This window comes from Pempheris klunzingeri, chromosome 17 (assembly GCF_042242105.1).
Source record: "Pempheris klunzingeri isolate RE-2024b chromosome 17, fPemKlu1.hap1, whole genome shotgun sequence".
NCBI classification, from domain to species: Eukaryota; Metazoa; Chordata; class Actinopteri; order Acropomatiformes; family Pempheridae; genus Pempheris; species Pempheris klunzingeri.
In genome coordinates this window covers 19,598,264-19,613,525 of record NC_092028.1, presented here as the reverse complement: position 1 = coordinate 19,613,525, position 15,262 = coordinate 19,598,264, and the positions used below count along the sequence as shown (strand labels likewise).

General features: G+C 41.2%; 1 protein-coding gene across 1 annotated transcript; it reads left to right on the top strand.

The window, feature by feature from the left end:
* Positions 1-2,553: 2,553 nt before the first annotated feature.
* On the top strand, positions 2,554-13,325 carry LOC139216268 (myosin heavy chain, fast skeletal muscle-like). Its single transcript, XM_070847357.1, has 40 exons — positions 2,554-2,609; positions 2,712-2,934; positions 3,178-3,321; positions 3,431-3,587; positions 3,684-3,711; positions 3,800-3,911; positions 4,002-4,094; positions 4,175-4,238; positions 4,361-4,459; positions 4,547-4,650; positions 4,729-4,867; positions 4,964-5,082; positions 5,203-5,352; positions 5,489-5,659; positions 5,754-6,060; positions 6,320-6,396; positions 6,486-6,573; positions 6,662-6,779; positions 6,901-7,024; positions 7,120-7,256; positions 7,405-7,660; positions 7,787-8,029; positions 8,140-8,316; positions 8,437-8,582; positions 8,696-8,786; positions 8,874-9,263; positions 9,458-9,584; positions 9,662-9,780; positions 10,069-10,265; positions 10,354-10,537; positions 10,641-10,806; positions 11,092-11,216; positions 11,349-11,657; positions 11,749-11,952; positions 12,044-12,169; positions 12,270-12,440; positions 12,555-12,659; positions 12,749-12,844; positions 12,950-13,081; positions 13,210-13,325. Exons 2-40 carry the CDS (start codon positions 2,731-2,733, stop codon positions 13,225-13,227), a joined length of 5,817 nt encoding a protein of 1,938 aa, XP_070703458.1. The 5' UTR covers positions 2,554-2,609; positions 2,712-2,730; the 3' UTR covers positions 13,228-13,325.
* Positions 13,326-15,262: the final 1,937 nt, after the last annotated feature.

Below are 15,262 nucleotides of genomic sequence, written 5' to 3'. Positions count from 1 at the left end.
AAGGAATTAAATCTTGACTTGGAATCTTGGAGCAGAATGAGCTCCCCACTTAAGCTTTTGATGATCCTTCATCTGTTATCCCTTTGGGTTTTTCAGCAACGGGGAATTGGGTTTCACATCCCTTTTGTATCCTCCTAACGGGAATATATGGTGACAGGCTAAACATGCCATGTCACATATACAGCAAAAGAAATCAACACCACCAATTCACCAAAGTGTATTCCTTTCCATAGCAGAATCCCAAATATCAAGGGAACAACATTTATAGCTAATCGGCCCTGGTAATGATGAGTATCCAGGTCAGATGCAATGCAGAGTCCTAATATAAACATAGAAAACTCCCTGGATAAACTCACAGTTCAGTCTTCAGAGCTTGTACTATAAAGTGATATCAGTCAAGAGGCTATGGGGTAATTTTCCTGGGTAAATAGGTGTAATTTCTACACTCTTCCATATCTGTCATATGTGGGCACAAACCCCCTTCCTACTCACACACACACAAACACACACACACACACACACACACACACACACACACACACACACACACACACACACACAAACCCCCCTCCCACACACACACACACACAGGGTTTTGTTTTTCCATCAATATCAGATTTAAAGCAGGGATCTGCTGTGATGAGTATCAACATCAAAGAAGTTATGAGAAATCTGTGTGTTGGTCACTTGGCCATTTTAAGTTGTCACACAATCTGCTCAGATCAGCATGTGTCCTCACAGCTGACAGAAAAAAATTCAATATTACTAAAGAAAAGAAGTTGATAAAACTCCACTCCACTTTCTGAGACGTGTCCTCTGTGGTTTGTCACTAAAAATTAACATTTATGCATCACATGTATCATGTATCTTGCTTCTTAAACAGATGTCATCTCCTTAGTATCAAATGCAGCTATTGGAAGAAGTTCATTTTGCCTTGTGATAAACTTATTTTAGGCCTGATCTGCAATGTGATGCCAACTGTTTTCATGTCCATTCATGGAGTTACATAAAAGGACATTGAGCTTTTATGGATTATACCTCATCTTTACTTTTATTACAGGGATATGAGATGTGCCAGTGCCCTGTAACTGTAGATCATAAACATGTTGGGGCCTCTCCAAAACTAAGCTCCACAGACGCAAACCATTCCTGTATCTCTATTAATAAAGTGCTTTAATTTTGATTTATATGATGGAATAGTGCACAAATCTAACTACTCACTTAATGGTATTGATTTTGAGGTATTCTTTAGCTTGTTGTGTTAAATATATTATTATTATTATTGTCAAACATGATTGAAAACTATGATTTAATTATTCCCCAGACTTAGCACATCTTCTAAGTTTATATTAAAGCTGATAATTATTGTTGTTATTATTAGTGTCATTTAGGGGTGGACTTTCTGTCATTTCAGCAATCTCAAATGTGCATGTGTCCTGCAATTGAATACCAGTGGAATTTGAAAGACTTTCCAAAACCAACCCAAGCTGCCCATGAATTTAAAAAAAGATTCTAAATGTTCACAACATGTTTCAACTCTAGTTTTATTGTACATTTATTGGAATTGTACATAATTCATGTTCTGTGCTATTTGAATGGTAGACTTTGGCTGTCACTTGGAGGCAGTAGTGGACCAACATTTAGAACAGCCAGGCTTGTAAATAACAAAAACGAATCTTGGGCAGAATGCATAAGCATCTCCTTTGTTCCCACTTGATTCATTTGAAATTCACACTTCCTTAAGACTTAAATGATTTACTGGGATGTCTCTGTGTTTGAACATTTTTACAGTAGTTTTTTACACTAAGACTGTGATCATAATTAACATACCTGTTAAAACCATTAAGTCATATTTTAAATTTAAACACCCACATTGTCTTGGTCACATCCAACATTGAAAAAAAAATGTAATCAAATTAGTTGGTACAACATCATAATGTATCCTGAATTTTAAAAATTCTATTTACAAAGAAATGTGATGACCACCTGCTGGACCATCACTGCCACAAAATAAGCAACAGGATGTAAAGTGGACATGACCAAACTGAGGGAGAGACCACTGCTGACTAGGCACCTCCACCCTCTATATAAGAGGCAGCTCTGGAATTCTGCAAGAACTGATAGGCTCTCAACACAGGTGAGTGCATTTACTGTGAACTCAGATGGCACTATTGATTTGTCAGTGAAGTTAATGTGTTTCTAATTACTTATGTATATGCAATTTTCTTGATATACTTAATATACCCTTAAGAAGGGATTTCTTCCACAAAAACCCCATAATTACTTATTTTGTGTTGACATCTAGTTCACATCCTGTCTTATCACATATATACTAAGGATCATAAAGGACAATCTGTTTCTCTAGTTGTGGAGGGAAGGTGAGATGACCAGAGAGTACTGAGCTTTGATAGTTCAATTCATTAAGACGAAGACATTTAGCTTCATTTAACTTTTACTATTCTCGAACTTATTGGATTTCCACAACTACAATTTTAAACTACAAAAACAATCTGAAACAAATTATTGAACTCATGTTTTATCATCTTTTTATAGCATCTGGAGACTCCACCAAAAACTGCACCACTCAATCTTTTTTGGAGCAAACTGAGGTAAAAGATGTCACCATGATATCGCCACCATCATCTGGATACAATACTGCTTCTATCTCATTTTGATATGTGAACACTTTTGTGGACTCTTCATCTTTTCAGCCTCCACTAAAGTGCCATCATGAGCACAGACGCAGAGATGCAGGCCTATGGCGCTGCAGCCGTATACCTCCGGAAGCCTGAGAAGGAGAGGATTGAGGCACAAACAGCTCCTTTTGATGCCAAAACAGCCTTCTTTGTAGCTGAACCTGAAGAGATGTACCTCAAGGGTAAACTCACCAAAAAAGAGGGTGGCAATGCTACAGTTGACACAGACAGTGGAAAGGTAGGTGATGCTTTGCATTTCTTTTTAAAATATTTCTTTTGATCTTTTCTGTACAGGGGGATGACTATCTATCCACGAACATTTACTCAACATGATATCTTAGTAAAACATTTAGTGAGCTATTTATTTATCGCTGTATGTTAAATTTAAACTGACACTGTAAACAACTATGGCATCCATCTGATGATTTGTCTATTAGAAATTATTTCTTTGTAAAAATGTTGTACTGTACTTCCTATTCAGACTATCACTGTAAAAGAAGCTGACATCCATCCCAGGAATCCTCCAAAGTACGATAAAATTGAGGACATGGCCATGATGACCCACCTCAACGAGCCTTGTGTGTTGTATAACCTCAAAGAGCGTTATGCATCATGGATGATCTACGTGAGTTTCCACTGTACTACACAAATTCACTGTGTTTGTACTCATGTACATGTGCCTGAATAAATCTATCCTAATGTTAACATTATGTCTATGCCCTCTACTATGACAGACCTACTCTGGGTTGTTCTGCGTTGTCGTGAATCCCTACAAGTGGCTTCCTGTGTATGATGCTATATGTGTAGCAGCATACAGAGGCAAGAAGAGGATTGAGGCTCCACCCCACATCTTCTCCATCTCTGACAATGCCTATCAGTTCATGCACACTGGTAAGACCACAGTTTCTCATGTGAAAGTGGAAATAAAAAGAAGTTAAATTGTCCTTAAACAAAAACTTATCGAAAGATCAATCATTTGTATTTCAGATCGTGAGAACCAGTCTGTCCTGATTACGTGAGTATAAGATAAACTGTCAAGCTAAATCATTATGAACTTCATGATAATGAAGCAGAATTTTGATAATGTATCTCTTCTACCCCAGTGGAGAATCCGGAGCTGGAAAGACTGTCAACACCAAGCGTGTCATCCAGTACTTTGCAACAATTGCAGCTATTGGAGCCAAGAAGGCTGAGCCAACACCCGGCAAAATGCAGGTAATTTTAAGGTTATTTAAGATGAAAGTCTTTCTCAGAAGAAAGTTCATTTGAATGCACGACTCATGTAACTACAATCTTCTCTTGCAGGGCTCCCTTGAGGACCAAATCGTTGCGGCCAACCCTCTGCTGGAGGCCTATGGTAATGCCAAGACTGTGAGGAATGACAACTCATCTCGTTTTGTAAGTATGCAAGAAATATTTTGAGACTTTTTTGCTAAAAAATTGCAAAAATGTAAGATTTTAATGATTTGGCTGCCTAGGGTAAATTCATCAGGATCCACTTTGGCTCTACTGGCAAGCTGGCTTCAGCTGATATTGAAACGTGTAAGTTTCAAGCATGGTGTGAGTCTAGATTCAACTGGACTGAAATCTGGTCTCTGATAAAGTAAAACAGTGTAATGCAATACAGTTGTCTTAAAGTTCTCAATTAATTGTGTTATTTTTAGATCTGCTGGAGAAGTCCCGTGTCACCTTCCAGCTGTCTGCTGAGAGGAGCTACCATATCTTCTATCAGCTGATGACTGGCCACAGGCCTGAGCTCCTGGGTAAGTTGTAGTAAGACCTTGAAATATAAATTTCAACAATATAGACAACACCAAACAATACAATGCATTTCTGTTGTGCCCCTGCAGAGGCTCTTCTGATCACCACCAACCCCTATGACTACCCAATGATCAGTCAGGGTGAAATCACTGTCAAAAGCATCAATGATGTGGAGGAGTTTGATGCAACAGATGTAAGACAACAATTTAGTTAAATAGATATTAAACTGGGGAAAATGTTTGGCATACCCTAACTTACACTTTCACCTCAGACTGCTATTGACATCTTGGGCTTCACTGCTGAGGAGAAACTGGGCATCTACAAGCTGACTGGAGCTGTGATGCATCATGGCAACATGAAATTCAAGCAGAAGCAGCGTGAAGAGCAGGCTGAACCAGATGGCACTGAGGGTAATTGTCAATAACATCATTCTCATCATGCATGTTTTCTGGTGAGTAAAATACTACTCAGGTCATTGTGTAATCATTGTCTTTCTTTTCCATCAGTGGCCGATAAAATCGCCTACCTCCTGGGTCTGAACTCGGCTGATATGCTGAAAGCTCTGTGCTACCCAAGAGTCAAGGTCGGAAATGAGATGGTGACCAAAGGTCAGACAGTGCCACAGGTAATGAAAAGAGGATTATCTATTTGATATTTGAAACAACAATACAATTTGTGGTATATTTGCATTTTGACATTATAATATAATATAAAGAGATTCACAATCTCAAATACTTATTCCTAGGTCAACAATTCTGTCAGTGCTCTGTGCAAGTCCATCTATGAGAAAATGTTCTTGTGGATGGTCGTGCGTATCAATGAGATGCTGGACACAAAGCAGCCAAGACAGTTCTTCATTGGAGTGTTGGATATCGCTGGATTTGAGATCTTCGATGTGAGTTGTTGAAAAATATCCAAACAAATTTAAAGCTTGACCCTAATTTACCAGGAAATTAAATATTTTCACCTAATGGTGATTATCTACATCTACTGCATGCCCAATGACATGCTTATCTACCTGTATACTGTAGTTCAACAGCTTGGAGCAGCTCTGCATTAACTTCACCAATGAGAAATTGCAACAGTTCTTCAACCACCACATGTTTGTTCTGGAGCAAGAGGAGTACAAGAAAGAAGGCATTATTTGGGAGTTCATTGACTTCGGTATGGACTTGGCTGCCTGCATTGAGCTTATTGAGAAGGTAAGTAACCATTCTGGTAGACGTAAGTTCATGATTCATGCAAGTGTTTGCTTCCTCAGTTTAATTTTTAACATGAAATGCAAATTCTTCTCAGCCAATGGGCATCTTCTCCATCCTTGAAGAGGAGTGCATGTTCCCCAAGGCCTCTGACACAACTTTTAAGAACAAGCTGTATGATCAGCATCTTGGCAAGAACAAGGCCTTTGAGAAGCCAAAGCCTGGAAAGGGCAAGGCTGAGGCTCACTTCTCCCTGGTTCATTATGCTGGTACAGTGGACTACAATGTCTCTGGCTGGTTGGATAAGAACAAGGACCCTCTGAACGACTCAGTTGTTCAGCTCTACCAGAAGGCTTCAAATAAACTGCTGGCATTGCTATATGCAACCCATGGTGCAGGTGAAGGTAAGAAATAAGAGTGAACAGAGTATTCAGGAACTCTGCGTATTCAGTACAGATCAGCTTATCAGAGATTGAGTGTTGGAGGAGGGGCAGCATGTTAGTGACGGGTAAGAAACTGTGTCTGTTTGGGTCAGGCCTGGTAAGAAGCTGATGACCACTCTGTGGTATGAAACTCATTAATGAGAGTTAAACAGTTGGAACTACAGTGTTATGTGTTACGGTGTATTGTGCCATTAATGAAATTCAATGTTTTGCAAAACAGAGGCTGCTGGTGGTGGTGGCAAGAAGGGTGGCAAGAAGAAGGGTGGCTCCTTCCAGACAGTGTCTGCTCTTTTCAGAGTATGTATTTTTTCATATTTTTAAGTAGTAATTATGAATCTCATCTTAAAATATTGGTAACTTGATAATGTTGTGTTGCTGATCCACAGGAGAACTTGGGCAAGCTGATGACCAACTTGAGGAGCACTCACCCTCATTTTGTGCGCTGCCTGATTCCTAATGAATCAAAGACTCCTGGTAAGAACTTCATAATCCACCTTTCTGCACGTTGTTTTAGCATAATAACAAAAGAAGTATTTTACCAATATGCAACTGCAATGTCCAGGTCTTATGGAGAACTTCCTGGTCATCCACCAGCTGAGGTGTAACGGTGTGCTGGAGGGCATCAGAATCTGCAGAAAGGGCTTCCCCAGCAGAATCCTCTACGCTGACTTCAAGCAGAGGTATCACTCATTTTTAGTTGATGCATAACAAATTCAATTCATTTTACTTCAAGCACTGGGATTGAGAATGCCACACCAAGATTTTAAATACATCTAAGTAACAACACATTTTCTTTTGCAGATACAAAGTATTGAATGCCAGTGTCATCCCCGAGGGACAGTTCATTGACAACAAGAAAGCGTCAGAGAAGCTGCTTGGCTCAATTGATGTGGACCACACTCAGTACAAGTTTGGACACACAAAGGTTCATCCTTATAAGACAATATTTACAGACTTAGTCGTCCTGTTGTATCCAAGTGTGCTGGTGACTAATTTCCTTCACCTGATAACATACTGTAGGTGTTCTTCAAAGCTGGTCTGCTGGGTACCCTGGAGGAGATGAGAGATGAGAAACTGGCTGCACTGGTGACCATGACTCAGGCTCTCTGCAGAGGATATGTCATGAGGAAGGAGTTTGTTAAGATGATGGAGAGGAGGTAGGATTCTCACACAGTACACTAAATTGTTCTGTTCATTTCAATAGTGTCCAGAAATTCATCATAATTCAATCATAATTATCCCTAGTTCTCAAAAAACAACAACAATGCAGTAAAAGTGATTTTCTGTTTTCTGTTTATTCAATAGAGAATCTATCTATTCAATCCAGTACAATGTCCGTTCATTCATGAATGTGAAGAACTGGCCATGGCTGAAATTGTACTTCAAGATCAAACCTCTTCTGAAGAGTGCTGAGACTGAGAAGGAGCTGACACAGATGAAGGAGAACTATGATAAGATGAAAACTGACCTGGCTACTGCTCTGGCCAAGAAGAAGGAACTGGAGGAGAAGATGGTGTCTCTGCTGCAGGAGAAGAATGACCTGCAACTGCAAGTGGCTGCAGTAAGTAGGAGATAAAAGAAAGTGTGATAATGTTCATATATCTAAGTAAGATAAGAGGAGGTTACGAAAATTGACTTTCATTTCCTGGTTGTCTTTTAACTTATTGCATGTCCAAATGTACTATAGGAAGTTGAGAGCCTCTCTGATGCAGAGGAAAGGTGTGAGGGGCTCATTAAGAGCAAGATCCAGATGGAGGCCAAACTCAAAGAGACAAGTGAGAGACTGGAGGATGAAGAGGAAATCAATGCTGAGCTGACTGCCAAGAAGAGGAAGCTGGAGGATGAATGCTCTGAGCTGAAGAAAGACATTGATGACTTGGAGCTCACCTTGGCTAAAGTGGAGAAGGAGAAACATGCCACAGAAAACAAGGTTCTTATAACTTTAAATCGATTTTGATACAATATGATGAAATGTTTCTACAGAGGCTTCAAATATATAAAGATGCTACAGGACAAATGTACCTCTCATTCCATGTTCAGGTGAAAAACCTGACAGAGGAGATGGCATCTCAAGATGAGACTATTGCCAAGTTAACCAAGGAGAAGAAAGCCCTCCAAGAGAGCCACCAGCAAACACTTGATGATCTCCAGGCAGAGGAGGACAAAGTCAACACTCTGACCAAGGCCAAGACGAAGCTGGAACAGCAAGTGGACGATGTAAGAAAACAAATGCTCTTACTTTGTAGGTTTTTGCCCTGCAATTACTTGGTATTCTTGGTATTGATGCTCTGTCTTTCAAATGACTCACATTAACTATCATTTACTGTCATCTGGTAGCTTGAGGGGTCACTGGAGCAAGAGAAGAAGCTCCGCATGGACCTTGAAAGAGCCAAGAGGAAGCTTGAGGGAGATCTGAAACTGGCCCAGGAATCCATAATGGACCTGGAGAATGACAAACAGCAATCTGATGAGAAAATCAAGAAGTACGTTTTTTATATGTTTTAGGATATTAGTTTTCTTGTCAGCATTTCATACATTACACTCCAACAACTGTGCAAACCATGACAGTGAAAGCTTTCTTGTTATCCTCATCAAGGAAAGACTTTGAGACCAGCCAACTCCTCAGCAAGATTGAGGACGAGCAGTCTCTTGGTGCTCAGCTTCAGAAGAAGATCAAGGAACTCCAGGTAACATATTCTGCATACATGCAGTATAAAAAACAGTACATTACTGCACATTTCAGTTAATAAACCTTCTACCATCATCACATCTAGGCCCGTATTGAGGAGCTGGAAGAAGAGATTGAGGCTGAGAGGGCTGCCCGGGCCAAGGTTGAGAAGCAGAGGGCCGACCTTTCCAGGGAGCTTGAGGAGATCAGTGAGAGGCTCGAGGAGGCTGGCGGAGCAACAGCAGCTCAGATCGAGATGAACAAGAAACGCGAAGCTGAGTTCCAGAAGCTGCGTCGTGATCTTGAAGAATCAACCCTGCAGCATGAAGCTACCGCGGCAGCTCTGCGCAAGAAGCAGGCTGACAGTGTTGCAGAGCTGGGTGAGCAGATCGACAACCTCCAGCGTGTCAAGCAGAAGCTTGAGAAGGAGAAGAGTGAGTACAAGATGGAGATTGATGACCTCTCCAGCAACATGGAGGCTGTTGCTAAATCAAAAGTGAGTTTTGTCTTCATAAGTTAAGGTTTTATCTCTCTGTCATTAGGTTTAAAGATACTAGCACAGAAACTATATTTACATGAGTATAGTTGCTAGATAAGGGTAACACCAAGAATAGTCACACAATAAAAGTGTCTATTGAAAAGTAGTGTTAAATGCAGGTTTTTCAAAGGCAGCACATTTGTTTTTGAAAGGGCAACTTGGAGAAAATGTGCAGAACTCTTGAGGACCAGCTGAGTGAACTCAAATCCAAAAATGATGAGAACGTCCGGCAGCTGAATGACATTAATGCACAGAGGGCCAGACTGCAGACAGAGAATGGTGAGTCACCTTTGATAAAAACTAGTGATGGAAACCATTAATGAACACTTTTATAACTGTCAATGATTGTCATTTAGGTGAGTTTTCTCGCCAGCTTGAGGAGAAGGAAGCTCTTGTTTCCCAGCTGACCAGGGGCAAGCAGGCCTTCACTCAGCAGATTGAAGAGTTGAAGAGGCACGTTGAGGAGGAAATCAAGGTATAACAAGGTTACATGTCTTGTTACTTGGCTTTAACTGTGGCTGAATGCAGTTCTCATTTTCAAATATAGTCATCCATACAAACATCATACAAAGTGAAATCTCTTTGTACATTTTTGTCAGATAATGAAAAGAAAGATCAATATTACCTGATGCTAAATAGAAAATATAAATGGTAAAAGCAAATGCTCCAAAACTAAACTGAACATGTTTCAACTTGAGAAAGTGCTCATTTACATTTTCTCTGTCTGCTCCACTGGTAAGCTGCAAATGTCTTTTTTCAACAGGCCAAGAATGCCCTGGCTCATGGTGTTCAGTCAGCCCGCCATGACTGTGATCTACTCAGAGAGCAGTTTGAGGAGGAGCAGGAGGCCAAGGCTGAGCTGCAGAGGGGAATGTCCAAGGCCAACAGCGAGGTGGCTCAGTGGAGATCCAAATATGAGACGGATGCTATTCAGCGCACTGAGGAGCTGGAGGAGGCCAAGTACATAAAACTTCTCGTTTTTAATTCAATATTTTATCACCCCACATATTCTTGCAAAATTCAAATCAAAAACACTTCTTCGCTACAGGAAAAAGCTTGCCCAGCGCCTGCAGGATGCTGAGGAATCCATTGAGGCTGTGAACTCCAAGTGTGCCTCTTTGGAGAAGACCAAGCAGAGGCTGCAGGGAGAGGTGGAGGACCTCATGATTGATGTGGAGAGAGCTAATAGTCTGGCTGCCAACCTTGACAAGAAGCAGAGGAACTTTGACAAGGTAAGTGGTGATAGTGGACAAGACTAGTCTCAACTAAAGGCCTGACCAATCTGAAACATGATACTACTTTAGTAATATTTTTAATTCATCTATGTCATTATAGGTCCTGGCAGAATGGAAGCAGAAGTATGAGGAGAGCCAGGCAGAGCTGGAAGGAGCCCAGAAGGAGGCTCGCTCTCTCAGCACTGAACTGTTCAAGATGAAGAACTCTTATGAAGAGTCTTTGGATCACCTGGAGACCATGAAGAGAGAGAACAAGAACCTGCAGCGTATGTCAATCTTTTAAAGTAAAAATGCAAATTATGTTGGGTTCTTTTCTGACCTTCACAAGAGTACTAAACCTCTATGGCATAAAAAACTCTTTTGTATGAATGGAAACGATACTATACCACTTTCCAGGAGACTCTGAATTTGAGGGAGAATAATTCCTTTCAAAATATGTTACAGAAGAGCCCTACTTTCATTTTTCATAAAAAATTTAATTTCTGAAGCATTTTGTAGGACAGATTCTGTGGGCCACTGTTAACTATACTTTGGTTTTGCATGCTCTTCAGAGGAGATTTCAGACATGACTGAACAGATTGGTGAGACTGGAAAGAGCATCCATGAGCTGGAGAAAGCCAAGAAGACTGTGGAGACTGAGAAGACTGAAATTCAGACAGCCCTGGAGGAAGCTGAGGTAAAATCTTGATTGCAATATTGGACCATTTAAATAATAAAATACAACAGCATATATCATGTAACCATGTATTTCTTTTGAGTTGTTTGTTCCTGCGAAAAGTAACTTTTGTTATGTTTGTGACTTTTCAAGGGCACACTGGAGCATGAGGAGGCCAAGATTCTGCGTGTTCAGCTTGAGCTCAACCAGATCAAAGGTGAGGTCGACAGGAAGCTGGCAGAGAAGGATGAGGAGATGGAGCAGATCAAGAGGAACAGTCAGAGGGTGATTGACTCCATGCAGAGCACTCTCGATTCTGAGGTCAGGAGCAGGAATGATGCCCTGAGAATCAAGAAGAAGATGGAGGGAGACTTGAATGAGATGGAGATTCAGCTGAGCCATTCCAACAGGCAGGCTGCTGAGGCCCAGAAACAACTGAGGAATGTCCAGGGACAGCTCAAGGCGAGGATTACATATTCATTTAGTTTACAAAAAAAAAAAGAAACATGCAAAGAGTTCAGATGATTGACTGTGTTTTTTCTTGTGGTCTCAGGATGCCCAACTGCACCTTGATGATGCCATCAGGGGACACGAAGACATGAAGGAGCAGGTCGCCATGGTGGAGCGCAGAAACGGTCTGATGCTGGCTGAGATTGAGGAGCTGAGAATCGCTCTGGAGCAGACAGAGAGAGGACGCAAAGTGGCTGAGCAGGAGTTGGTTGATGCCAGTGAGCGTGTCGGACTGCTTCACTCCCAGGTTTTTTTTTATGTTAATTCACATGAAACATGTATTTATTGAAAACAGATTATAGATATCATATTAAGCATGGCTTGTCTTACACATTCAGAACACCAGTCTTATCAACACCAAGAAGAAGCTGGAGGCTGACCTCGTCCAGGTTCAGGGTGAAGTGGATGATTCTGTTCAGGAAGCAAGAAATGCTGAGGAGAAAGCCAAGAAGGCTATCACTGATGTGAGTATTCTTTTTTTATGTAAAATGCTACTTCACCAAAGACTTGTTTATGCTTGACCATCTATGTCATGTCCTAATTCCAAACTGCCCATCATTTCAGGCTGCCATGATGGCTGAGGAGCTGAAGAAGGAGCAGGACACCAGTGCTCATCTGGAGAGGATGAAGAAGAACCTGGAGGTCACAGTCAAGGACCTGCAGCACCGTCTGGATGAAGCTGAGAACCTCGCCATGAAGGGTGGCAAGAAGCAGCTCCAGAAACTGGAGTCCAGAGTATGCATTACATATAATAACTCAGCAATTTAAGACTCTAAATCCCTTTAAAAGTTTTTCTGTCTCTGCAGTCAAATCCTTCACCTACAAAACCTTGATTATTTCTCATTGCAGGTGCGCGAGCTGGAGACTGAAGTTGATGCCGAGCAGAGACGTGGAGCTGATGCTGTGAAAGGAGTCCGCAAATATGAGAGGAGAGTGAAGGAACTGACCTACCAGGTAGGTTTAATATTAACTAAAAACTACCTAAACTTAATGTCTTGATTCTGTCCCTATACTCCATTGGTAATAATTCTTTATCTGTACAGACTGAGGAGGACAAGAAGAACGTGAACAGACTTCAGGACCTGGTGGACAAGCTGCAGCTCAAAGTCAAGGCTTACAAGAGACAGTCTGAGGAGGCTGTAAGTCACACACACAATGTGACACATCATTCACACTTGATTTAACAATATCATCTGTATTGACTTTCTTGTAATGATGTCAATACAACTCCAAACACTTCACAGGAGGAGCAGGCCAACTCTCACATGTCCAAGCTGAGGAAGGTCCAGCATGAGCTGGAGGAGGCTCAGGAACGCGCTGATATCGCTGAGTCCCAGGTCAACAAGCTGAGAGCCAAGAGCCGTGACACTGGAAAGGTAACCATTTATGTGATCATATTTTAAATAAGATAATGGAGTTGTATTCTTTATACCATTTTTTATTTATCCTGCATAGATATGCATAATACACACTGAATAATTGTATGTGTCTTGCTTTTTTCCAGTCTGACAGTGCTGAATAAAAGACAATATCCTTTGGGAGCCTTTTGACAAAGTTCATAAAATATGAACTAGCTGTTGAATTGTCTTCTTATAATGTCAATAAATTGTATACACATGAGTTGACTCTGTTTTATTTACTTTCTATTTTATCTACATTTTGCTTTCTATATTTGCTTAGTGTTTCCCTAAGCTGTATTTAGCATGAGTGATACCTTAAAAGACATCTTTGGATTTTACAGAGCAAAGATGACAATGCATAATTTCAATATACAGTAAATACAGCATCATAAGCAAAATACAACCCTAAAACCACAATTAATTCCCATTGTTAATGATGTTAATGATGGGCCAGTTAGCATTATTGCCTCACAGCAAGAAGGTTTCAGGTTCAAATCCAGTTTTGAACCTGGGGGATCTCTCTTTGTGGAGTTTGCATGTTCTCCCCATGCTCCGGCTTCCTCCCACAGTCCAAAGACTTGAAGAGTAAAGAAGGTTAGGTTAATTGCTGACTCTAAATTGCCTGTAGGTGTAAGTGTGAGTGTAAGTGTGAGTAATTGTCTGTCTCTATGTGTCTGCCCTGTGATTGACTGGCAACCAGTCCAGGGTGTACCCCGCCTCTCTCAGCTCAGCTCTCAGCTGGGATTGGTTATAGCCCCCCTGCAACCCTGAAGGATGAGTGGTGTAGACATTGGATGGATGGATGGATGGATGGATGGATGGTAATAATGCAGTACAAACACATAAGAACAGGATAATAAACCCATAAACCATTTACAAAAATATGTTCAGCATTCTAGACAGCAGTAATACCTCACCCAGGCTATGGAAACCAGTACCTCTCTCTGGAGCTAGACCTGGGAGGGTGGCTGAGCCTAGATTCATGGGGACAAGCCTGAAGAAAATGGAGCTGCTTCCTAATTACAGGGTGTGATGTAAGGTGTGCGAATCCCTGGCATTGCAGACTGGCTCCACAGACATTGGAATGTCACCACGCTGGCGGGGAAGGAACCAAAGCTGGTGCAGAACGAGCAGTGGTACCAACTACATATGATTTGGCTCACCTCTACACACAAACTCCTGGAGAGGGGCTGGACTCTCTCTGTTTCCAGAGTTGCTCAGTGAGGGTGCATACTCACAAGCCCCCGAATGGTTTCCCTGGTGAACAAGAGGGCCACATCTGTGCAATTAAGACTAATTGAGGGGAAGACTCTGACTGTTGTGTGTTCTTATGAACCAAACAGCAGTTAACAGTGTCTGGCCTTCATCAAGTCTGGTTGGCCCCAGAAATGGTTCCATCCATGGACTCTATAGCTCTACTGAGGGATTTCAACAGAGAAACCTAGAGGGGGGTCATTGGGAGAAACGTCTTGCCTGATCTGAACCAAAGTGGTGCTTTATTATTGGACTTCTGTCCTAGTCATGGATTGGCCATAACAAACACCATGTCAAGCATAAGGTTGTCCACAAGTGAACATGGTAATAGAAAACCTTAGACCAAAGATCGATGATTGATTGTGTGCTCGTAAATAAGGAAGTTCAAGTATCTTGAGTATTGTTCATGAGTGAGGGTGAAATGGAAAGACAGACAGACGAATTGGTCGTGGCATTAGCACTGTACCGTCCAATGGTTGGATGGATTGTCAATCAGCTTCAAACAAGGTTGATTTTGTGAGAATCTGAAAAGCCTTGGAGATGCATGGTCTTCAATGGACACCCTTCTTTTGTGATGGACATATCACACCTGAGTGACTCCACTAATTGAAATAAGTTAGAGCAAGTGTTAAAATGAACTCTTCTCAAGAGAGAAGATCTGCAAGAGAGGAGCAGAGGGCTCGGCAAAATAAAATGGTGTAATTTAGAGTAGCAGAAGGGGTTTGAGACACATTTTCTCCAGATGTTAATGTTAAAAATAGGGCTGCAACAAACAATTATTTTCATTATTGATTAATCTGACAAGTATTTTCTCAATTATTCAGTTAATCGTTTGATGTGCGAAGGTGTGAGGTGTGTTTGTTTGTGCAAGCAACAGTCCAAAACCCAAAGGTATTCAAGTTA

Coding starts and splice junctions, on each gene's coding strand:
- LOC139216268 (XM_070847357.1), top strand. CDS start 2,731: ATGAGCACAGACGCAGAGATGCAGGCCTATGGCGCTGCAGCCGTATAC. Junction 5,660..5,753: donor GCATTGAGCTTATTGAGAAG/GTAAGTAACCAT, acceptor AATTCTTCTCAG/CCAATGGGCATCTTCTCCAT. Junction 8,787..8,873: donor AGAAGATCAAGGAACTCCAG/GTAACATATTCT, acceptor CATCACATCTAG/GCCCGTATTGAGGAGCTGGA.